Source organism: Leucopleurus acutus (assembly GCF_964270905.1).
Source record: "Leucopleurus acutus genome assembly, chromosome: 1".
Taxonomy (NCBI): domain Eukaryota; kingdom Metazoa; phylum Chordata; class Mammalia; order Artiodactyla; family Delphinidae; genus Leucopleurus; species Leucopleurus acutus.
This window is the reverse complement of record NC_139142.1, coordinates 168,493,160-168,518,449: the sequence shown is the minus strand read 5'-3', so window position 1 is coordinate 168,518,449 and position 25,290 is coordinate 168,493,160. Positions and strand designations below refer to the sequence as shown.

Here is a 25,290-nt window from a genome sequence, read left to right as displayed (position 1 = left end):
TATACAGAAATGGATATTGGGGGAGGGCTGGTGGCAGGGGGGGAAAAAAAAAAACAAGAAAAAAGTGGAAAGAACAGAAGACAAAAAATGAAAAATAGCTGCTGACTGAGCAATCATCATTGTCACCGCTGTGTGAAATTTTAATTTCCTCTTTGGAAATTTAGGTTAAAAATACATCTATTTCTATTTACAGAGTGCTCGTCTTCTTTAAGTTTCACACTTCACACTTTACTTTTGAATAAATGTTTATTTTCTAATGTAATCCTAGAGATTTCACTCCGATGAGGGGAACGACTTAGGCTCTAAACATTATATCCAAGCCCCCTTAGAAGTGTGAAGGAATTTATAAAAGTCTCTTTGTACCTGCAGGGAGTTAGAATGTCTTAATATAAGCCATTTGAGAGATTTATTTTGCCTCGCTCTGAAATGCCTGTAGCACACATTTGGAAACCACATTTGTTCACTCATCTCAGCCTTCCACATTCTTAACGTCCGTCTCAGTTTGGTCCATATTAACCCTCAGTTGTGATTATATAAAGTGGTGTCCTCTTTAAGAACAGCAGTGAAAATGAAAACCTTCACAAAGAAATGAGTTGATTAACAAAATGTAGAAGATACTCTGTCTTCTAGTCTTTACCTTTAGAATTCAGCAAGTGATAACTTACCCAGGGTAGGGAAGATACTTGAGCATAGGTCACAAGCTCCTATACTCTTTTCCTCAAAACCAAGGGTTTTCTGGGAACGACCCAGGCACGCATTTTAGCACGAAGACTTTTCTTGGCCTCCCTTTCTCTTTGGGGACACAGAGGCAGCACATGCTGCTGAGGCGTCATGACCCCACACTCAGGGGCTTGGACAGACGGTGGTTTCTCCTAGCCAGGGCCTAAACTTGGATTTTTGTCTGCAATCCATCATTTCAAGATGTGATTTCCAATGCCCCCCCCACCACCCCTTCTCCATTTCTGGCTCACTTCATTCATTCTCCTAAGTACCTAGAAATGATATTATCAAAGATTCCATCTCAGTCCCACAACGGATTCTGCCTAATTGATCTATGTCCTTTCATCTCCCTTTTTTTTCTTTCGAAAGAAGAAATGATGAAGAAAATGTTCTTGGAATTCACTTCTGGCAGAGTCCTGTGAGCTTTGCTTTAAATTGTTAGTGAAATGCTTGACATTTTTCCTTCGCTTTATAAACATTATGTGCAAATCATTCAGAATCCTAATGGAAGGTAATTTCCCATTAATGCAGGCTATAAAAATGCCATTTTCTTCTGAAACTGTGCCTTAGAAACAAACAGTACAAGATCTCTGCACATTTGCAAATTCTCCCCACAAATCAACGAAGCCCGATGCTGAAATGGGGATGAAAGCTACCACCAAGGGAACTTTCTAGAGGCAGCCTAGAAAAGGCAGAGGCATGTCACGGAGTTTGCCGCAATGGAGAATCCAGTTGTGGACACTGAGCCTTCTTAAAGGCCATCTTTGGCACATCTGTGATCTCTGACTGACCATCACCCTTCTAACAACTTAATCTGCCTAGGGACTGAGCTACTGGCCAAGAAGGAGGGGACGTAAGCACTGACACGCACAGTCTGGATGAGGAAGCCAAGGAACTCACTGTCCTATCAGTGTTTCCTTCTTCCAAGTCAGATGCATACAACAGACTCCCTTTGCAACCACTTGCTGACCCAATTCCCTCTGATCAAGAATCTTGGAAAGAAATCATTCCCGACGCTCTTGAACATTCGCTAACATTTCCCAGTATTCTTTCTTAAAGATACAAAATAAAAAATCTTTAAGGTGAAGTGCCCAGCTCTGCTACTTACAGGCTCTGTGACCTCAGGGAAATCTCACTTAACCTCTGTGAGTCTCCACCTACTCATCTGTAATAATATAATAATAATATTAATAATATTATATGCCATAATAATATTATGGCATAATAATGGTACTAGAAATGTGTCTGAAGTATTTAATACATGACCTGACCCCTAGTAAGGACCCAATACGTGTAACTGCTATATTGTTAAATTATTATTTATTACTGCTTTATTTTTTATCACTTCCTTGCAATACTGTTACGAGTATGAAATGAGTTATGTCTATAAAGCATCAAATAATAATACCTGGCTTATTTTTGGTACTCAGATGCTATGTCCTCCTTATGCCCTTAAATGTTACTTTAATTAAAATACTTTTTCATTTTTATTTTATGCCAGTCTGTGAGGTCAAATTTAGTATAGGTAGATGAAAACACCTTCATCAAAGGAAAACTGAGTTCTCTCTCATAGCAAATGAGAGCATGGTATCTTGGAAGCTTGACTGGAGGCCTCATCTCCAAGAACTACCCCCCTGTTTGGATGCAGGCTGTAAGGGCAGAGAAGGTGGGGTAGGGATTGAGTCCTGGGGTCCTAGGGTCTGCTGATTCTGCTTCATTCAGATATAATACAGGGAGGGAGGTGGGCTGGAGTTGGGACTCATTTTCAAAGTTTTTAGTTAGTTTGTTTATATTCAGCTTCTTTCTAAACAGAAATTTTGAAATGGATTACAATGACGTATGTATTCAGAATAGAAGTTTTACAAACCAGCAATAGAAAAGTAAAGCCATCAAAAGTAGGGAAACAACATATTTTCATCCAAACGCGAGAACCTGTGAGTAAAGGTGGGAGGGGACTATTAAAAATGATACTAGAGCAACAGACATACACTGGGACTGTCCCAAGCAAACTAGGGTGCATGGTCGCCCTCGACAAAGGGGAGGAGGGCACATGCACTAGCTGCGGTCATTTTATTTTTTATTTTTTTTATTCTTACAGTTTTTGCTTTTTTTTTTTACACATCTTTATTGGAGTATAATTGCTTTACAATGGTGTGTTAGTTTCTGCTTTATAACAAAGTGAATCAGTTATACATATATATATGTTCCCATATCTCTTCCCTCTTGCGTCTCCCTCCCTCCAACCCTCCCTATCCCACCCCTCCAGGTGGTCACAAAGCACCGAGCTGATCTCCCTGTGCTATGCGGCTGCTTCCCACTAGCTATCTGTTTTACGTTTGGTAGTGTATATATGTCCATGCCTCTCTCTCGCTTTGTCACAGCTCACCCTTCCCCCTCCCGATATCCTCAAGTCCATTCTCTAGTTTAATGACTGCTGTGCTTGAACTTCACATCTGGCATTGAGCTTCCTGGGGGCAGGGAGAATAGAGAATATAATGGGGCACACAATTTTCTTTAAAGAAGGAAGTACACCTGTTCTTCAAAAGCCATCAATTTTCTCATTATGAAATACATTTCTGTTTATTCAAATATTCTTACTGAAATGCAATTTAGAGAATATCTTGAAAACAGGAAAATATTGCCCATAATCCTACCATTTAGCCTGGTCTACATGCAGATATTGATTTACAAAGTTGTAATCATAGAACACTTATAACTCTGTGTCTTTCTTTTCAACTTAATATCAAACCATAAACATTTTTATGCTACTACCTAATTTCCATGTTAGTAACTTTGAATAGCTGCATACTACTCCATTTGATATACCACTGCCTACTTAACCATTATCCTACTACTGACAAATATATATAAATAAATATTGGTCATTAGGCTGTTCCCACTAACAACTTTTTCTTCCTCTATATAGTACTGTAATAGATAGAGGAATATGCTTTTGCTTAAATTATTTCTTTAGGATACATTTCCAGGAATGAAGCCACTGAGAGTACATAAACATTTTTCTTAATTCTGATATATACTGCTAAGTTGATTTCCCAATGAGTCACTCCAGGGGTTGGCGGACTATGGCCTTCAGGCCAAGTAATGTTTTAATGGAACACAGCCATGCCCATCCATTTTCATATTGTCTATGGCTGCTTTCACACCAGAACAGAGTTGGGTAGTTGCAACAGAGACCATATAGCCCACGAAGTGTAAACTATTGGATTGGCCAAAAAGTTCGTTCGTGTTTTTCATAAGAAAACCTGAACGAACTTTTTGGCTAAACCAATATTTACGACCTGTCCCAGTACAAAAAGAGCTTGCTAACCCTTAGATTATCCTAATGTACAATCCCATACCGCCTGTACATGGTACCACGTTCTAACAGAAATGAATTATGTGGGGTCAGACATTTTCTTCCACAACGTATTTGTAGTAGATGTTCGTGCTAGAAACTGCAAGCTGGCCACCAAAACCCTCTCTTTCCTTCTTCACAGTAATATAATGTTAGGGTGTGGCTCTCCAGCTAACCTCCCCCCCAGCCTTTGCAGCTAGTTTTTGTCCTGTGACTAAGCTCTCCCCAGTGGGATGGGAGTGGAAGTGATGTGAACCACCTTTGGCTCATTTCCCTAAAGGAAACCTCTAGCCCTGGACTTCCATTCTTAATTTCTATCTTGTTTGAACCACTGCTCTCTTTGAGTTTCTGTATGACAGTAACTACTATTACCCTAACTACCATGCAAAAACTGGTACCAGAAGTGGGGTATTGTCATGATAAAAGCTAAAATTAGTGGCTCTGACTCAGTGGCCAGGTAGTGATGAAGAAGAAACAGATATAATCGGTGTGAAAGCTGGTGACCCTTGTTAGGGTGTGGAAAAACATATGGTAAAACTTTTGCCTATGATAACTTTCAAAGCATACCACATACCAGGGGCTCTAAAGGAAGGAACTGGAGAAAACAGAATGTTAGTGGATGTTACCTCCCATCCTGGGTACATCTAGCAAATTATTATACGAAAGAGAAGAACTGCCCAGTTTGCAAGCAAAGATAAAAGAGAAGAGAGAAAAATCAGACGTTGGGTCCCAGCATATTAGAAAAGCTTCTGTACCCCAAGGAACAGAGGATCAGCAGGTTGTGCTCCAAATCATTCTCAGAGACTTCTCTCAACCCAGTGAAGGCACTAGTTCCACAGCAAAGATTACTCTAAAAGTATTGCCTTCTCACTCAAGTCTGCTGTTTCAGATGGCCTCGAGGTAGCCTCAATAAGTTAAGAAAGGTTAGACAAGAAAGGAAAGAAGTAAGGCAGTCTGAAGAGCTACATCTAAGAAAGAAACTTGGATGTGATTACCGGCACATGGAACTGCCTGGGAGATACAGATCAGAAGCTATTCCGTTTTTGGAGGCATTGAATTGTGAAAGGAAGTGCGGGTCTAACCTGAAAACATCTGCATCTATTGAAACTTGAAGAACCCTCAAGGCCCCTAAGCAGCAGTAAGCACAATTCTCACAGGAGGCAGGTTTCCAAAGGCCACTCCGGATGTGAAGTGAAGATATGGAAGCCATGAAGGACTTCTGAGAAGGCAAATCTAGGGACCTACAGGCTAAAGGACAGGAGTGATTCCTCCTGCCACCGTCCAAGGGAGCAGAACCAGGGTCTAATCTTCTTTCACTGACACAGTCCTTGCCATTCCTGTCCAGCAGAATTCCATCGTTATTAGAGACTAGTGGCTGCTTTGGATTTCCCGATGTAACTAGGTATGGCTGCCCAGCTAGGGACTGCACTTCCCAACTTGCTTTGCCACGACCTGTGGTCATTGGATCTGAGTTCTCATCCCTGGAATGTGAATGTGTCACTCCTGCCTCACTGGCTTAAGAGGAAATGTCTAGCCTCGCCTTCTGTTCTCTCTCCCCTTCCTTCTGGCTGGAGTGGCAACAACTAGGACAACTTGGAAGCCACAGGATGATGAAGATGGCAGAGCTACCATCAGCTGTGTCTCCTGAGTGACTCCACGGACGAGAACCACCCATCCCCTTGGAATATCCTCCCTGGATTGCTGCATGAGTGAGAAAATCTTATTGTGTCGAGCATTCGTTGTACTTTGGGTGTCTCTTCTTTTTCAAACAGAAACTAGTGTTACCCTAATACAATACAAAAGAACTTCCCAGAGGACTGTACCTGAGTGTCCTCTTGATAATAGTTTAATGAAATCAATTTTATTCAAATAACTTTAAATATAACTTTACATCAAAATGTAAATGGAAAAGCAATACTACCTGCTATAAAGAGACTGTAACCGTGTGCATAATTATGAGGAAAACCAGACAATTTTATTAAATTCAAGGTAGGTACTTTTGCCTGCAGAAGACTTTTAGCCTGAGGTCTCTCTTCTCTGTTAAAGCTGGACATAAAAATATTCCAGCACAAAGCTGTAGCTTTATCTCCTTGAAATCAGAATGACTAAGAGAGAATTGAGAAAAAGAATAATTTTCTCATGATGTGATTCAAGGCTCTCCAGCTCTATATCCATTTAGCACCTAAAGCCATCTTGGGTAACAAACAGCAGAGAGATGCAGCCAGTGGGACGTATGACACTGAATGACTTGAAGTTTGCATTAATCCAGCAGACTGAGTGCAAGATCGCAGACTTCCTTTCATGTATCGAATCACTAATGATTATAAAATGGGTATGTCTTTAATTCCACACAGTGGATGAACAAGAATGAACACTGTTGGTAGACCATAAATTATGAGGAATACAAGGAATACCTGAAAGATGGAAAGCAGCAGATGGAGGAAATGAAGCTCAAAATGGTTCCCAAAGAGAGATGCAACAGAAGTGGATTTGGAGGATGCCCAAAACTCAGAGTAAGCGGTTTGGGGAGCTGGATGACTGGTTGGCATTCTGGGAAAAGAGCAGCTTGGTTAAGTCCTCCCATCCTGGCTTTGTACCAAGTACCTGGGAGCCCAGGCATCTGCCTCCAGGAAGGAGTACTGCGTGCAGGGACCTGAAACAGTGCCATGAGGAATGTAACCCGACAGACAACTAGAAACCAGTGCACCTCACGTGGCGGAGCATCCCTAATCTCTCAAAACCGTGGAAAATAGGCAGCAGTAATAGACGGCACCATAGGCAAACTAACATGGAATCTCAAATTAACAGTTGTGCACAGAACCAAGAATCATTGTTTATCCATTAATGCTTGGCAAAAATTGAAGTCTAATGACACAGGTATGGGGAAGCATGTATTGCTCCATTCATGGTAGTGTACCCGTTTTAGCAGGTAATTTGGCAATATCTACGATCACTTAAATGCATTCACTCTAACTCAGTAATTTCATTTCCAAGAAAGACTTGCCCATCAGCATGTGGAGGCAGATAAAGGACATTCTTTTTAGCAAATAACTGGAAACAACCTTAATGTCCATTAATGGGGAAATGGTATATATAATGGAGAACTATGAAGCCATTAAAAAATAGTGGGATAACATATATACAATGGAATATTAGTCAGCCATGAAAAAGAATGAAATAATGTCATTTGCAGCAACATGGATGGACCTAGAGATTGTCATACTGAGTGAAGTAAGTCAGACAAAGACAAATATCATATGATATCGCGTATATGTGGAACCTAAAAAAAATGGTACAAATGAACTTTTTACAGAATAGAAATGGAGTCACAGATGTAGAAAAAAAACTTATGGTTACCAGGGGGAAGAAGGCGGGGGAGGGATAAAATGGGAGATTGGGATTGACATATACACACTACTATATATAAAACAGATAACTAACAAGGACCTACTGTATAGCACAGGGAACTCTACTCAATACTCTGTAATGACCTATATGGGAAAAGAATCTAAAAAACAGTGAATGTATATATATGTGTAACTGATTCACTCTGCTATACACCTGAAACTAACACAACATTGTAAATCAACTATACTCCAATAAAAATTTTTTAAAAATAGTGGGATAGATCTATATGCATGACATGGAAATAACTCCAAGAAATAGTGATACATTTATAAAAGCTAACCACAGAACAATACATCTAGTATGATCTTGTATTTAAAAAACAGCAAAAAATCTAAAACGGTGTGTATATCATGTATCTATCTATGCACATAAATAGATATGACAGTGTTCATACCAAATTTTTAACAATGGCTACTCTTAGAGAGGGGCTTGGGATGGAGTGGGTGATCATAGGAAACTAGAGCATGATTTATACCACCTGAATTTTATTTTTCTCAGTTTGATCATTTTATTTAGGAATATATTTGTGCCATTTGTCTAATTAAAAAATAATGATGCAGCACTTAAGGCAGCGCCTACTATATAGCAGGTGCTCAAGATATGCTAATTCAAACTTCTTTAAAATTAGTAAAATATTTGGAAAGTGTTAAAAATGTAAATATAAAGGATAATGTAGCATGATGTTTCTATGGCCAAGGTTTGACACATTAGAAGGCAATAAGTAAAGTGATGGAATTCTTCCTTGATATAAGTACTCGAAACAAGGAAGCAGGAAAAGGGGCATTACTAGGGGGAAAAGGGAATTCGCCAAATAATAAGAGAGAAATCTGAGGTCTCAAGATAATCACACAGAATACAACAATAAGCAGTAAGTAAACGCTTCCAGCAGAGCTGTACCGAAGGGCACACAGCACCCACAGAATGGTCATCTCACCTGTTGTCTTTGCTGCAGAGGTGGTGGATACCCCATTGAGCTCACTAGGACTCCTTTTCATGGGCCGTGGCTTGTATTCTCGCCTGGGGACGCTGGATGCAGCCGATATTCTGTAACACAGATTTGAAGGTCAGGCAGACAGCTGATGACGAAAGCAAAGCCTCCAAGCCTGCGTTTGCTCTGCTGTAATAAGCCTACAAATTTAGATCCTAGGTGATGGTCGTGAAGGGGGTGATTTTTACACGTTGATTCGTGAGTAGTCCAGAGTGATAGCTTTGATATCCCAAATGTAGTTTTTCAACTATATGCAGATATACCTCGTTTTATTGCACTTCACAGATATTGCGTTTTTTATAAATTGTGGCAATCCTGTGTACTATAGGTGCCATTCTTCCAAAAGCATTTGCTCACTTTGTATCTCTGTCACATTTTGGTAATTCTCAAAATATTTCAAACTTTTTCTTTATTATTGTATATGTTGTGGTGATCTTTGATGATACTCTTGTAATTATTATTACAAGAGTAATAATAAACTGCGCCATGTAAGACGGCAATCTTAACTGATAAATGTGTGTGTTCTGACTGCTGCAGCTACCACCTCCAGCTGTTCCCCCATCTCTCTCTCTCTCCTCAGGCCTCCCTATTCCCTAAGACACAACGAAATAGAAATTAGGCCAATTAATAACCCTATAATGGCCTCTAAGTTTTCAAGTGAAAGGGTCTCATGTTGCTCACTTTAAATCAAAAGCTAGAAAAGATTACGCTGAGTGAGGAAGGGATGTCCAAAGCCAAGAGAGGCCAAAAGCTAGGCTTCTTCACCAAACAGCCAAGTTGTGAATGCAAAGGAAACGTTCTTGAAGGAAATTAAAAGTGCTACTCCAATGAACACACAAATGGTAAGAAGGTGAAACAGCCTTATTGCTGATATGGAGAAAGTTGTAGTGATCTGGTAGAAGATCAAACCAGCTACAACATTCCCTTAAGCCAAAGCCTAATCCAGAGCAAGGCCTTAACTCTCTTCAATTCAGCAAAGTCTGAGAGAGGTGAGGAAGCTGCAGAAGAAAAGTTTGAAGCTAGCAGCAGTTGGTTCAGGAGGTTTAAGGAAAGAAGCCGTCTCCATAACATAAAAGTGCAAGGTGCTGATGTAGGAGCTGTAGCAAGTTATCCAGAAGATCAAGCTAAGATCTTAATGAAGGTGGTTACACTAAACAACCGATTTTCAATGTAGATGAAACAGCCTTCTATTGGAAGATGCCATCTAGGACTTTCATAGCTAGAGAGGAGAAGTCAATGTCTGGTTTCAAAGCTTCAAAGGACAGGCTGACTCTCTTGTTAGAGGCTAATGCAGATGGTGACTTTCAGTTGAAGCCAATGCCCATTTACCATTCTGAAAATCCTAGGGTCCTTAAGAATTATGCTGAATCTACTCTGCCTGTGCTCCAGAAATGGAATAGCAAAGCCTGGATGATAACACATCTGTTCACAGCATGGCTGACTGAATATTTTAAGGCCACTGCTGAGACCTACTGCTCAGAAAAAAAGATTTCCTTTCAAAATGTTACTGCTCATTGACAATGCACCTGGTCATCCAAGAGCTCTGATGGAGATGTACAATGAGATCAGTGTTGTTTCATGCCTCCTAACACAACACCCATTCTGCAGCCCATGGATCAAGGAGTGGTGTCAACTTTCAAATCTTATTCTTGAAGAAATACATTTTATAAGGCTCTAGCTGCTATAGATAGTGGTTCCTCTTATGGATCTGGGCAAAGTAAGTTGAAAGCCTTCTGGAAAGGAATCATCAGTCTAAATGCCATTAAGAACATTTATGTTTATGGGAAGAGGTCAGAATATCTATGTTATCAGGAGTTTGGAAGAAGAATTCCAACCCTCATGTATGACTTTGAGGGATTCAAGACATCAGTGGAGGAAGTAACTCCAGATGTGGTGAAAATAGCAAGAGAACTAGAATTAGAAGTGGAGCCTGAAGATGTGACTGAATTACTGCAATCTCACGATAAAATTTTAACAGATGAGGAGTTGCTTCTTATGGATGAGCAAAGAAAGTGGTTTCTTGAGATGGAATCTACTCCTGGTGAAGATGCTGTGAAGATTGTTGGAATGGCAACAAAGGATTTAGAATATTATAAAACTTAGTTGATAAAGCAGCAGCCGGGCTTGAGAGGATTGACTCCAATTTTGAAAAAAGTTATACTGTGGGTAAAATGCTATCCAATAGCATTGCCTGCTACAGAGAAAACATTTGTGAAAGGGAGAGTCAATCAACGCAGCAAACTTCGCTGTTGTCTTCTTTTAGAAGTTGTCGCAGCCTCCCAGCCTTCAGCAGCCACCACCCTGACCAGTCAGCAGCCATTAACATTGAGGCAAGACCCTCCACCAGCAAAAAAGATTAGGACTTGCTGAAGGCTCGGGTGATGGTTAGCTTTTTTTAGCAATAAAGTATTTTTAACTTAGGGTATATACATTTTTTTTTTTTAGACACAATGCTATTGCACACTTACCAGACTACAGTTTAGTGTAAACATAACTTTTATATGCACTGGGAAACCAAAAACTCTGTGTGACTCACGTTATTGCAGTATTTGCTTTACTGTGGTAGTCTGGAACCAAATTCCCAATCTCTCCTAGGTATGCCTATATTTGTAAAGTATTTGTCTCTCATAAAGTCTCTGAGGCATCTAGCAAGTACCAGGGATGAACTGGCACTCAACAATGTTAGCTTCCTTCTCCTTTTCCTCATATAAAGATAGAATTAAGGAAAGATGCTCATGTGAGCAGTAGATGAACTACCTGCCTACAAAAGTGGATAGTTCAGAGACTGTACACACCTTTTGTCTTCCCTCTATAATTACTGCATTGATTTAAGCAAAAATCTCTCCAAATTTATTCATTATAATCATCCTGTGTAAAACAATTTTCTGTTATCAAACCTGGTCAAAAATTAGGGTAGTTTTTTAACCCAGTATTTTAATTAATAGGTTTACCATGCACACTACATATATCACTAATTTTCAGAAAAGTAGAGAATACACTTATCAGTAAAGTCACAGGGAACCCAGCAATGTTTCTTTGACCATTCAGAGGGTATTTTCGACTCTTTCAGTATCTCTCAGAGTCAATGTTATGAACATGGGCTGGTATTTATGCTGGTGAAGTAAAAACACATCTTTTTCGAGACATTTACATACTATCTGAATATCATCTCACTCCTCTCGACATCCCTAGATGTTGGGGAGGGAGTATATGCCATCCCACCCTCAGCTAAACCCTCATCCAGTCAGCAGTGAAGCCAGGACAGCTCTGTAAGGGCTGAATTCGAAGGCAAGTGAGCAACTTTGGTTGCCCTAAACACAGGTTATCAGTAAGGGCTTGAGTGAAAAGAAAAAGGAGAAAAGCTTCCAGATCCCTTTTCCCAGTTCTGTCCTATTGGCCAAAGCCATGTATTTATTATCTCAGTGCTATCCCACACCCAACCACGAAAGCCAGCTAAAGAAAATTCAAAACAGAATGGGGCAGTGGGAAGGGGAAGATGGAGAGAAAGAGAGAGAGACTGATTTCGATTGATTTTAACTCTGCAGCCCTAGGCTTACAATGAATGCGAAGGCTCTTACCGCATCTGTAGCTTGCTCTGTAGCTCCTGCAGAATCTCTGTGGACTGTTTGTGATAGTCTAAAGCTGCCTCTATAAACACGGCCAACTGGCTGACTTGTTCTACCTGCAGCAGAAGTGGAAAATTACTCCATGGAGGCCAGCGCCTGTGTAATGTTCAGAAAGAGAAGAGACCAGCAACAAAGACCCGGCTTTGCAGGGAAGCGCCCTGTCTGCCTGGGCTCTGGTCTATTTCATTTCATTTCATCACGAAGTAATGATCACACAGGTCATGGTATAGAGCTATAAATGCTGGAAAAACATGTTCAAATTTATTTGTGATTATGAAGTTGATTTAACTCAATAAAAAAAAAGTCTACTTTTCCAATTAGATGATCTTCTCAGGAGATGTTTATGCTATAAAGTTCATGGGTCTGAAAACGGATAGATAAAGCTTTTCCAATTACAACTGAAGCCAAGGTTTAGTAAATGAACTGCTTCCTTAGCGAAGTGTCTCTACGGGCACTTTCTAGCTAAGTCACATCAAGAAACTAAGTAGAACTTCCCTGGTGGCGCAGTGGTTGAGAGTCCGCCTGCCGATGCAGGGGACACGGGTTCGTGCCCCGGTCCGAGAAGATCCCACATGCCGCGGAGCGGCTGGGCCCGTGAGCCATGGCCGCTGAGGCTGCGCGTCCGGAGCCTGTGCTCCGCAATGGGAGAGGCCACAACAGTGAGAGGCCCGCGTACCGCAAAAAAAAAAAAAAGAAAGAAACTAAGCAAATTAAGCTGTTCTCAGATAAGAAGGGAAGCCAGGAAGCAGGGAACGCACCAGGCCAAGACTTGCCAGCCCCCTATATGTTTTTGTTGCCCCCTATAGGTTTTTGTGGCTATCAGCGCAAAATCATTTCCCTGAAGAAAACAGCCCAAAGGAATGAACTAGAAAGACTCTGGCAGCTCTCTTTCCCATGAACCAAGACATTCATGAAATTAGTGACCACATTACAGTGGACGCAAAAAACTAAAATGAAAAAGTTACGTTACATAAAAAAGCCTGGAAGGCCTGGGGATGCATAATTTGAGGAAGAGCCATCTCCAGTAGGGCACTGGAGCTCCCTTCCCTGCTTCCCTACGTGTTTGAGGGGCTGCTACAGAAAAGAAGGATTCATTAAGCTGATTTCCACAAGCCTCAGAGGCAGGACCACTGGGTTGAGGTGATGGGACGGGGAGGGGGTGGGAGGCAGCGTGAATCCCGTGAACTCCAGAACCAGACAAAGGCACAAATCAGAATCAATCCCCCTCTTTCCTAAGCTTCCCCATAGTCTATGCGTCACCTCCTTACTTCATTTGCTAATTAGCTTAGCGGAAAGTCTGCCTGTTTAGTCACCCTTACACCCTCACCCTGCAAAACCAATCATGGACTCCTTTGCCTTCAAAGATCTAAGCTATTTTCATTTGCTCTTATCGACTGTGCTTTAGCTGTCTATACTTTCATTTTCCTTGCCCATGTACACCATTTTAAACCGGGGTTCATGTTCATGTAAGATATACATGGACTTCCACTTGAGCCGTACTGTGATCAGCGTCTGCAAGACGAAATCCCACTGCATTGCATTTATTTTACCACACTCTGTGGCTGGAAGAGCAACAAGCCTAACCTTAAATTTCCAAAAACTCAATAAACAAAACAAAGACAGCCTGGCCCCTACAAAATCCTACGGATTTCCTAAGTTTCACCTCTTTGGCTTTTACACGTACTTTTAAATAAGTTCAGCACCACAGCCTAACGGGATCACAGTAGAATCTGCTATGGATTCCTTACAGTGTAAGAGCTGTGTGCTGGTTAAAATCTGCACCACACTTCTCTAGCTTTAGTAAAGTTAATTTATATATTAATACCCACTTTGAAATATGCTTGACATCTTATAACTTTTAAGGGAACAGTGAAAGGTAGTTGAATGAATATTCCTTGAAACACACTTGATGTTGGGAGGGGGGATCACCAGCTGTCATCTCTGATGTGGCTAAAATACTAGATTTTGTATTCCAGAGAGGCATTTGGATTCATTGGATGGCTGACTTTGGGAAGGAAATGGATCTTGGGCTCCCTTAAAACCTGGAAGACAACAGCAGTGCTGTACAGTGCCTGCACATAGTAGGTGCTCAATGCAACTGCTGAAGAGGTGGTTATGAAGCTGTAAGTCTCTTGTTGACAGTGAAGCCATGTGGTGCCCCAAGTGGATTATCTGCCTTTCCCTGCCAGAAAAATGGAAGCTTCCAGCTGTCCCCAGGTCATGAGCAGTGAGCTGTATGCAGGTGGCCTCTGCTTCCCAAACCCCAATGAGAATTCAATATCTGGACTGGCAGAATCAAGGTTGCAATAAACCCAGGCCTGGCAAGAGTCAAAACCTGTCCAGAAGGTAAAACATTTCTTCCACTGGCCACACCACTCAATTTGGCAAATTCATCTATTGAAGCAGGAAACGTCACCTGGGATGAGAAGAAAAACTTAGTTCCACTGCCACCTGAGACCTGTGCTGCCACTTGGCTGGTGCCGTCTTGAGAGTAAAGTGTGACCTCACACCCCGCGAGGGTTCCCATGACACACACAGTGGAACAGAATTACCAGAGAATTAGCTCCGGTCTCTGAAAGTAAAGTGCACTTGCTGTTACAGATGAGGTCACAACCAGCTCAGACGCCTCAAGTGAGAAACTCATGATGCAAACAGACTTCCCTATGGGGCAGCTAGAGGTGAAGGAGGCAGAGGCCAGACAAAGGCAATGCTCGCTGACAAACGGGCGGGGTGAGGACCATGACACTACCTGGGAGGTACACGGAACCATGAAACCAGAAGAGCTTTTGGTAGACAGAAAAGTGGCCCCCAAACACGTCCAAGTCCTATTTCTCCAAATCTGTGAATATATTACTAGATGGCAAGAGGGCCTTTGCAGATGTGATCTATGTAAAGGATCTGGGATTAGGAGATTACCTGCATCATCTGGGTGGGCCCAATATAATTCCAGGGTCCTTTAAGAGGAAGGCAGGAGGGTTAGAGTTAGAAAAGGAGATGCGTCAGTGGAAGCAGAACCAGAGTGAGAGATTTGAAGATGCTTCACTGCTGGCTTTGAGATGGAGGAAGAGGCTATGAACCAAGGGATGCAGGTGGCCTCTGGAAGTTGGAAAAGACAAGGAAATGGGTTCTTCCCTACAGCCTCCAGGAGGAATTCAGCCCTGCCAATACCTTGATTTTAGGACTTCCGACCTCCAGTCTTCAAGATAATAGAGTTGTGTTGTTTTAAGCCACAGATTTGTGATGATTCAGCAGCAGTAGGACACTGCCATTTCAGAGCTGCTTTGGCCTATTCTCAGATGAAGCAAAATCTAACAATGGGACTAGTTCTGGTCAGGGACCCCTGTTTATGGGTGATGGGAGTTGTTACCTTGAGACTCATAGGAACCAAACTCATGGTGCTAATGAACCCACTGAGGCTGTTGGAAGTACCTTAGCTCTGGGGATGGGGGCAGAGACTAAGAGCGGGAGAAGTTCCCAAGAGCTGTGGCAAGTGTCCAGGGACACTTGGGTGGGATCTGAGCCACTGGGGGAGCCTGTGGACCAACAGCCATTGAGGGGGCTTGTGGAACTTTGGTTGTACCAAAGGAAGAATGGCTCAAAGGACTACATAGTAAAGGCCCTCTAAGATCAACTCTCTGCAACAGGGATATGGAAATTGGGGTGGGAGAGAAGGAGCAGGGCTGAGAAATCTCCTCAGACCTTCCAACAATCAGTTACCAAGGGACTGGTCGGTAGCCAGGTAAATGGGCACAGAGGCACACTCTGAAGACCACGGAGAGAACAGAGAGAACTTGACGTGAATAGGTAATGCCCCGCCCAGATCCTTGGAATACACAGTACACACAGCATGCATGAATGCAGAAATGTGCATCTCCTGGGACCTGGCAAGTTGTCCCCTTTCACAACTGACATGACGTACTTCCAATGGAGGCCACTTTCGACGTGAATTGTGGTAATCCAACTGATTTCTGGCTCTGTCATATCAAAGACTCCACTATTTTTGGATTCCTCAGAGAAGCTGGGGGAAAATTTCTCAGGAATTTTGCAGTCTGGTCTTAAACAGATGCCTTTTCCAATAAGGCAAAGGCCTTTATTTAGAGTTTCTGAGAAAGTTTGAGTCAGGCCATTAAATTCGTCTTAAATTAATAACATGGATAATAATCCTCTACACTCTTATTCTCCACTTTGTACTTCTAAAGAATTTCTTGCATGCAGGGGTTCATTTGCCTGACACTGTAAAGGTGAAAGTGACTTTCTAGAGGCATATAGCTGAACAGAGGCAAAACCACAAGCAGGTTTCAGGTCTTTCACTCTTTGTCGGGAGTGCTTTCTTTCTACTAGTCCAATACTTCCTAAGTGCCTTATTCAATACATCACAAGTCCCTTGATATGTCAATAATAAAATAATAATAATAATAGTGGTGTGGAAGAGTGCAATTGTCAAATAAATTTGAGAAACTGCCTTGTGTATCCTCTTTTAGGAATCTCTTGGAGATTAATTTTTCATATATTCATATAAAGACTCTGAAAAGTCTTGTGATGAAGCAAACCTGTTTCATTTTGGTTAACCCAGGCTTTCCCAAACTTATTTGACCATAAAGACATTATTCACGCAACACACGCTCCATCCCATGGAATGAATGTTGGGAAACACCACTCTAGACCAATGGAAAGAACCCAGGAATCCGGAATCTAGTAATTCCACTTGTTCTGGGAGCCCATGGACAGAGGGAGGGTCCCCAAGCTGGGGATTTGTATCAGGAGAGCTTAGAGAATATTGCAGGTGCCTGGACTCATCGGTCTGAAATGGCCTCTTCTGTGTGATATTTCTGGCCCCTGCCAATGTCAAAGACCTACATTCCATTATGTCGCATCGTGAGGAATAAACTTCTCTGCGAAGACAGAAGAGGAGAGGGTTAACAGGCCTAGGGGTGATTTAGCATTCCCAAGAAATGGCGGTGGAGACTGGGAAGCAATTGCTGAATATCCTGTACCCCCACCTCAGAGCTAACTGTGGGGGGCACAGGGGCCCCTCTCCTAGGGGAGGGCTGCGCTGGGTGCCTCATCCCAGCCTGGCACAGCAGAAAGAACCAGCCCTAGACCTGCCCTTCTGAGCTCCTGGGAAATCTCATGGACCAAAACACCTGCTGGCTTGCATCTGCGTGTAGAGTAGGAAGCTACTCAGCTCCGGACGAGAGGTGATGTGATGCTCAAGGGCTCCGATCCAGCACTTACTGACAAGACCCCGAAGGACGACAGCATGGCGCCAAAGGAGACCCTTCTCTTTGATTACCCCATCCCCAACTCTGCCAAAAATAGGTAGAAAAACAGATGCCACTTTCCCTTAGGAATGAATGTTGGAGTAAACAACTCAGGGCCTTCTCACCACCCCTTCCTTCTTTCCACGTGACAGGAGGAGGAGTGATCCGTCCAATTGGTGAGATTAGGGGACCCTGACACCCAGGGTGACTGGACCCTGTGCTGGAAAAGCAAGAGGGGCCTGGCCCTGGGGTCTGTATTCTTGAAGAAAGTGGGTTTGTGAAGCAGCTTTTCTGCTCTGCCCACCTCACTCTCCCTGAAGGTGGCTCTAAGGTCTAGACGAGGTCTGGGGTAAGCAGTTGGAGGCCAGTGTGGACCCAGGCCCAAGCTGCCCACTCGATTTTCCAGACGGTCCTGTCCTCTAGGCAGGAGGCTGGTTTGTCATCCTTGTTTGGCTGCCCTGTTTGTCTCTCAGTTGGGAGAATGCAGATGTGAGGACAGATGAACAACCACATCCTGGAAACCTCTAGAAAACCCTAGGAAGAGTTGCATGATCTGCATTTGGAGACCCGGGAAAGACCAAGCCTGTTAGTTCCGGTTGGAGCTCTCACATCAGACAGATCTTTGGCAGATAGATTTTGTAGGCAGTATCTGGTGAAGCTTTTATCGTGTCTTAGCCAGGGCTGTAGGACGTGAGGGCTGGAGAAGATACCACCTGTTGCCTGGAGAGCGAGACTTTGGGGTTTGCATTGTTAGTGCCAGACAGAGTTGGGCAGGTGGCCCCAGAGCTTCAGACACGCCACCTCAGATGGTCTCCCTTCCTTCACGCTACTCTGCTTTTCACTTTCTCTTTGGAGGGAACACTTGCAAGCCCTTTCCCCAGTCCAGCTTCACTCCTCCTCCTGTGGATGAGATAGAGGAATGCTCATTCATTAGTAGGATGAGTTCTCTGCTCTGCATGGCCAGAGGCCGTGGGTCTCAGCCTGTGTCTGGGTGTGAGTCAGGCTGGCTCTGCACCGGGGAGGCTTTTGCCAATGAGGGTGCAATGAGCAGAGACTGCAATCGGGACGTGGGTTGGCCATGCCATCCCCTCCAACACAGGTGACCAGGAGGCCTGTATCTTACAGTCATTGGGTGTTCTCATCAGTTGAAAGGGCTTCCCCTTGATTCCAATCTGGTTTTTGTGTTAATTCCTCAATCAGCCAGAACCCAAAAGGATGATCAGTTCTGACGGATACCCCAAACCTGTAGCCCACCATGAGATAAGCATGTCCCACTTGTGTTTGGAGAAAGTGCCAGGGCCTCTGCTGCCTGCCACCATGTCCCTGAGGCCACGTGTTTGACAGAGTCTGTCCTCAAGAAGCAGGCATATACCTGGTCTCTAGCAGGTACCAGGTCAGGTGGAATGTCCAATCCATTGGGCAAAGGCAGGGCCTGCAGACCCACTGTGTTTAATCCGGGAATTAGACAGATCCCAGCCATCTTTAGTTCCTGGATGAAAACCCAGCCATCACCAGCCACGCTGAAGCACAGCTCTTCATTCAGAGCTCCCTCACCATGAAAAAAAGCAGACATGGATACAAAAGTCTGAGTGATGAAGGATGGACATGAGGTTGGTGACCCAGAGGGAGCAGGAAGGCAGGGTTCTGTGAGCTGCAGAGCCACTGGGCCTGGCCTGGTTGCTGGAGAAGGGCCAAGGACAGGCCTGAGGGTTCAAAGCATGCCTCATCCCACCATGTATTGCTTCTTTGTCTTTCCCCCAATAAGTCACACCCACTATTTATCCCCAAGCACCAGGCAGTTTCAGTATTAGCATGTCAGGTCCAAGGGGAACTGGAGAACATTTTCTAGACCTTGCCTCATCAACAGGACTGCCAGACCACCTGGATATGGCCAGACACTGTCATGGGAAAAGACAAGGTTGTCCCTTTCTAGGTCTACTTGCTGTTACCCCAAGAAGAGAAAGAAGGCAGTCTTCTGGAGCTTCCACGGTAACTTGTGAGTCTCCTCAACTATAAACGTGGGAGGGGCAAAGGTAAGAGCAGCCTCCCTATCATAAGTCACTCAGTAAATGGTAGCTTTCGTCACTGTCATCCTCGTCTCACCACCATCAGTTTCCTTCGCACTGCCATTATCTTGAGAATCAGCAACCACGGCACGCAGGGTAACCACTACAGTTGAAAATGGTGCTAGGAAAGGTGGGAAGAGAAAAGAGGTGGAGCCTACTTCCAAGGCAGCCTTTGAAAGTCCTCCACCGTTTCATTATTCTGGTCTCCTCCCATCTCAATGGCCAGTTTCCATGGCTGCCAGTGAAAGACGTGGACCCAGGTCCTAAAATGAGGGAGCAGCCCATGCTCCTCAGAGCTGAATGAAGGCACCCCCCACCCACCCCAGGAAACTTTAGGGGAAACACTGCAGTTCATGCCTCTGCAGGGCCAACACCAGGACCTCTGGGGCTTGAGTTATAAGCTAGCTCTTACTTCTCCCAGGGTGGGGTGGGCAGGGGTTAACTCATTTGTGACAAGCAGAACACTGTCAACAGATGGACAAATGACTGAGTTCTCATAAGGAAGGGATCATTTCTGATTTTGACTGATACTGAAGGGAAACGGAGGTCTCTTGGGTCACCTGCCAAGACCAGAGCAACTGAGACAGGCCTCCCTGATGGAGTACTTTGCAATAGCTCAACACAGATCATGAATAAAGGTCATGAATAAAGCGCGTGGGTTAGACAGCACGTCTGACACATGAGATTCAACCTCAGAGTTTAAATCTACCTCTAAAGTACCCAGGACTGGAAGGGCAATGTTTGCTGCAGCCTGATAAAGAATCCATGCATCTGATACCTCACACTTGAAAAAATCAAATATGGCAATCCAAGACAGAACCAAACCAAATGGCCTATTGCTCGGGGATAATTTCAAGGAAATTTCTATTTTTAAGGGAAAGCAAACAACAAAGAAAAACAGGGAATACAGTTATCCCTCTTCCCGTTTCTCATAAGATGTAAAAGAAAAAAAACCTGGTAAGATATTTAAAGGAGAAGCATAATAGAATGCACTTTTTGGTACTGAGGTTTAATGGACATGGGGATTTCACATTGTTTCCTCCAGGGTTAATGTCTCGTCAACAGTGGACATAATTCCCCCACAACACCATGGCAGATAAAAGGTGCTCAGTACATTTGGTTTGACTTGACTTGAAAGATGCAAGACCTCAATGTATCTTTTAATCAATTATTAGAAGTAGAACACAGTGTTGCAGAAAAATAAACCCTCTGACTTGTTCCAACAGGTTTGAAAGTCCAACAAATAGGTCCGAAGCTAATGCTGGGCTGAGGTGGCTCGTGGCATCACAGAATCTGGACTTAGGGTGGGAACTCCAAACGGGGCAGGTGGCCAAGGGCTCTTCCCATCAGGCAGTAAAAAATGCCAAGTGACTTCTCATTGCCAAGGCAAAGAAGGGTGGCCTTCAGCCCTCACGGTGCCCACTTGGGGGTTACCATCCTCTTTAGTTACATTTAAGCTAACTTTACTTGGACAAATAAAATAAGAGCTGGTGGCAGGAGTCATGGTACGATAGGATGTTAGCATTTCTGAGGGGTATGTGTCAAGACCTTCACAATCCCCAAGTTCACAAGCACCACTATGGTACAGCTGAAAAACTTAGGTCATGCTTTTATATCCCAAAGGTCCACTATGACAAGTAAAGGCATCAGAGAGCTGGGTGATGAGTGAGGCTCTCCCACTAGCCAAGAGAGCTGCTCCTCCTCAAACATCTGCCTCACTGAGCGCTCTTCACAGTCTTAGCAAAACTGCAAATTACCACATGACTTGGGCTTTCTATTCTCCTGCAAAACCACCAATGCTACGGCCTCAAATACAAAGACTGGTCTACGATGCACTTCTAAGACAACCCCACCTCCCCAGGGCCAACCCGAGCACATCTCTGAAGCAATTCCAGGATCAACAGGACTTCTCCAGATCTGAGATTTGAGTCAGGACTTGCTGGGTATCTGAAGCTATTTCTTAGGCGGGAGATAATGGTTATGGAAAATTCTGGAAACTGTGTAACAACTAAGGCTCCAGAGCTTCTCAACATGCTGACCCTAGTCATACAGTCAATGTTTTCATTCACATTAAAGTCTCCTGTTTGGTTTAAATACTTACATCATTTTCTAAAAAATTAAACATGCTTCTTTCAGCCAACTCCTTTGACTCTTCAAATTTTTCTACTGCTTGTCTGACTTCTTCATCTGGTATCTTACCTACTCGCTTCTTTTTATAATCGTAATCCAGGCGGCGGCCTTCCAGCTTTTTCAGGTGGTGCTAAGAGACAAAGGGGTCCTTCAGAGAACTGTGATGCTCAAACACAGCACAAAGAAATATTCAGCATTTCTGTGAAAATAGTCATTGCTTTTTCTTGGCATAAATTCTAGGGGGCAGAATCCCACCTTACACTTCTTTTGCATGCACTCATCATCTATTAGAGGCTCCCTTCACTGCCGGTCTACAAGGGATATTTGTGGAATGAATGAATGGGTAGACGGATGGATGGATGGATGGATGGAAGACAGAATGAATGAGTGTCTATATGGAACATAAGGATGCAGTATCAGTATGCAGATTAATTTTCCAAGGTTCTCTATAGGACCCCTCACTTAGGCTCCATTAATGTCCAGATAATTTCCAACCAAATTAACTATACCCAAAAAAAGTATGTTTCTTTTGATACTACTGTCAACTCCTCACTAAGAAGTAGATTATAAAAACACAAATTTCTAGTATCCTCTAGAATACTTATGTATCTTCCATAAAGTTCCCAAACAATTACAGAACAAGTTGAATAAATGCCCTCGATGAATGTGATACAGAGGACAGATGCTCACAGGCAACCTCTGAAATGATGGAATTTCTTTTGAAAAATATGATCTCTTTAACAAAGTAAAACAAGTATAAATATTAGAGGTGTCCATTTGTGGAATGCAGTGCCTCGTGTGGTAGTAAGTTCCCCATCACAGTTTGTGTTCAAGTAGAGGGATCCCATGTCAGAAATACTACATAGAAGGGATAACCGCACAGGGCAAGGGAGTTTATGACCATAACCCCTGGAAAACAGATATTTGATATTGAAAGTGTATATGAAAACAGATTGTCCCACTGAAGCACGTGGGTAACTTGACTATTCTTTTTAGTGGGAAGCACTGGTTCTAACCTCCATAATGATTGGGTGAAAAGAGTATATGGGACAAAGAGTCAGAATCATCTCTCTTCTGACACGTTCTTCTGACTCTGGGCAAGTCTCTGAATCCCTCTGTGCCTCCACATATGTGGCTGTAAACGGGCACAACCAGGCTTAGTCTGGCTACGTATGGGTGATGAAACATTTATAGAAGCCCTTTGAGTCCACAAGACCTTGTACAGATATGTCAGTCATGTGTTAAATGAACAGGCTCTCCACTCCAGATGTCCAAGATATATAGAGCACAGCTGAGACTATGAAAAGCCTTCTGAATATTAGACTCTTGAATTCTTGATCATCTATAGGATTTAAGTTTAAATTTATACAGTTTCTCTATCAAACCAGAGTTGAAGAACAAGAGACACCATTTAGAAAATTATTTTTTTGCATAGGGAGAAACATTTAAGGATATGTGTACTTTGTACATTTCTCCCACTCACTGCTCAGGATCCACATTTGTGTCCATGACTAGCTACCCTACTGAACCAGGTCAAGTGGAAGAGCAATGTCGTCCAGTGGACTTTCTGTACAGCTTTCTTCAAGGTCAGCAGCACAAGAAGAAATGGCATATTATGTATTTCGGCAAAGGAGGTATTTGGTTCTAAGGTCCTGCATTTGGGAAAGATGTTTTGGCATCCCCGCAACACAGAATGTCTCTTCTCTAGAATCATCTGTTCAATAATAATCTGTGAGCACAAAGGCTGCGCTAGTCATGCAAAAGTAAACAAAACATGCCTCCTTACGCCAAAGCACTTGCTGCTAAACAATAGAAAAAGGGAAGCAGTGATGCTCACAGCACAGGAGGCACAGAAGGAGCACCTGACTAAGCCGGGGAGAGAACAAGAGCTTCCCCAAGGACCGAACATCTGAGCTGAGATCTGCAACGTGAGATGACTTAGCCAGGAGAAGGTGGAAAAGGAAAAAGACAAAGAATAAAAAGAGAGCACAAAGCAAAACACCCCCTGGGGACTGTAAGTAATTCATTGAGGCCTGGCAGAGAGTTCAAGTGGGAAGGGGTGAGCGATCAACCCGTAGAGAGAAGAGGGGCCAGGAATTAGGGACTGCGGTGCTGGATCTTTACCCCCAAAGTCAGTGGGCAGCTACTGGGGGCTTGTACCTTAGGAAGACTCTGGCTGTGGTGTGGAGAGTGGACTGGAGGGGCCGAGATGTGAAGCCGGGAGTCAAGGGCTGCTGTGCTGATGGGTTTAAACGTTAACCCGAAGAAGCCTATAGAGAGAAAGGGGAAGAAGGGAGATTCCGGAGAGAGGATGCCGGATGTGGCAAAGGCCCTGAGGAGATGAGGATAATGGACTCTGGGGCCCAGTGGAGGACTGGCCTGAGGGGAAGAGGGCAATGGGAGTAAGGAGTTGAGGAGGGTGCTGGGGGGGGGGAGGCTGGGTGGGGGGTCGGGTAGCAGAATATCCTGGGAGTTCCTGAACAGTTGCTTTCATTTTTCTTTCAACCTTCCTAAATTCCCCTCCATAGCCTTTGGTTTTGGTGTAAATTCTAAATGCCTATACGGGCATCCAGGACTTTGCATTAGGAAGCTCCGGAATAGGGCCCAAGTATTTGCATTTCTAACATGTGATGCTGATGCTGCTTAGGGACCACACCATGGGAATCTGGGCCTGAAGAAAGGAAAAGGGGACATCCCCAAGGCTTGGATGACTTCCAAGCTGGCCCAGGCTGCATTCAGATCACTCCTCAAGGCACCACCAGGAACGTCTTCTGGGCAGCTTCTCCAGGGGGTGCCCAAAGAAGGTCCCGATGCAGCCTGTCCCTCCAGAGTAGAAGTCCCTGGCAGGGTAGAAGTCTCAAGACTGTTTCTGCATATCTGCAAAAGCACCAGCAAGCAAGCGGCACGTGATTACCTACAGGTCCCTGAAAGCTCCCGTGTATGCTCTGGAGGGCCATTTTAACATTTTCCTGATACAAAATGTTGATTCCTAGGTACTGATCTCCTTAAGAAGTAATGGAAAATAACGATCACTAGTGCAACATATCAAAAGACGCAGCTAGGGAGTGTTCTAATTCCATGTAGCTGCCCAGTAATAGCCAGGACATGGAAGCAACCGAAGTGTCCATCGATAGATGAATGGATAAAGAAGATGTGGCACATATATACAATGGAATATTACTCAGCCATAAAAAGAAACGAAATTGAGTTATTTGCAGTGAGATGGATGGACCCAGAGTCTGTCATACAGAGTGAAGTAAGTCAGAAAGAGAAAAACAAATACCATATGCTAACACATATATATGGAATCTAAAAAAACAAGTTCTGAAGAACCTAGGAGGCAGGACAGGAATAAAGACGTAGACATAGAGAATGGACTTGAGGACACAGGGAGGGGGAAGGGTAAGCTGGGATGAAGTGAAAGAGTGGCATGGACTTATAAATACTACCAAATGTAAAATAGATAGCTAGTGGGAAGCAGCCACATAGCACAGGGAGATCAGCTTGGTGCTTTGTGACCACCTAGAGGGGTGGGATAGGGAGGGTGGGAGGAATATGCACGAGGGAAGGGATATGGGGATATATGTATATGTATAGCTGATTCACTTTGTTATACAGCAGAAACTAACACATCATTGTAAAGCAATTATACTCCAATAAAGATGCTAAAAAAAAGATGCAGCTAGTATGGTATGATTTTGATAATCAAAAATCCAATACACGGAATTCACTGGCA

The 25,290-nt window shown here is 43.4% G+C and overlaps 1 protein-coding gene across 1 annotated transcript in view; it reads right to left on the bottom strand.

The window, feature by feature from the left end:
• The window catches only part of ADAMTSL3 (ADAMTS like 3), a gene marked incomplete at both ends in the record, with an annotated part of 539,369 nt that overhangs the window by 408,680 nt on the left and 105,399 nt on the right, over positions 1 to 25,290 (bottom strand). Inside the window, 3 exon segments of the mRNA XM_082852534.1 lie at positions 8,402 to 8,527; positions 12,050 to 12,153; positions 21,526 to 21,684. Coding sequence (XP_082708660.1) covers positions 8,402 to 8,527; positions 12,050 to 12,153; positions 21,526 to 21,684 — 389 coding nt within the window.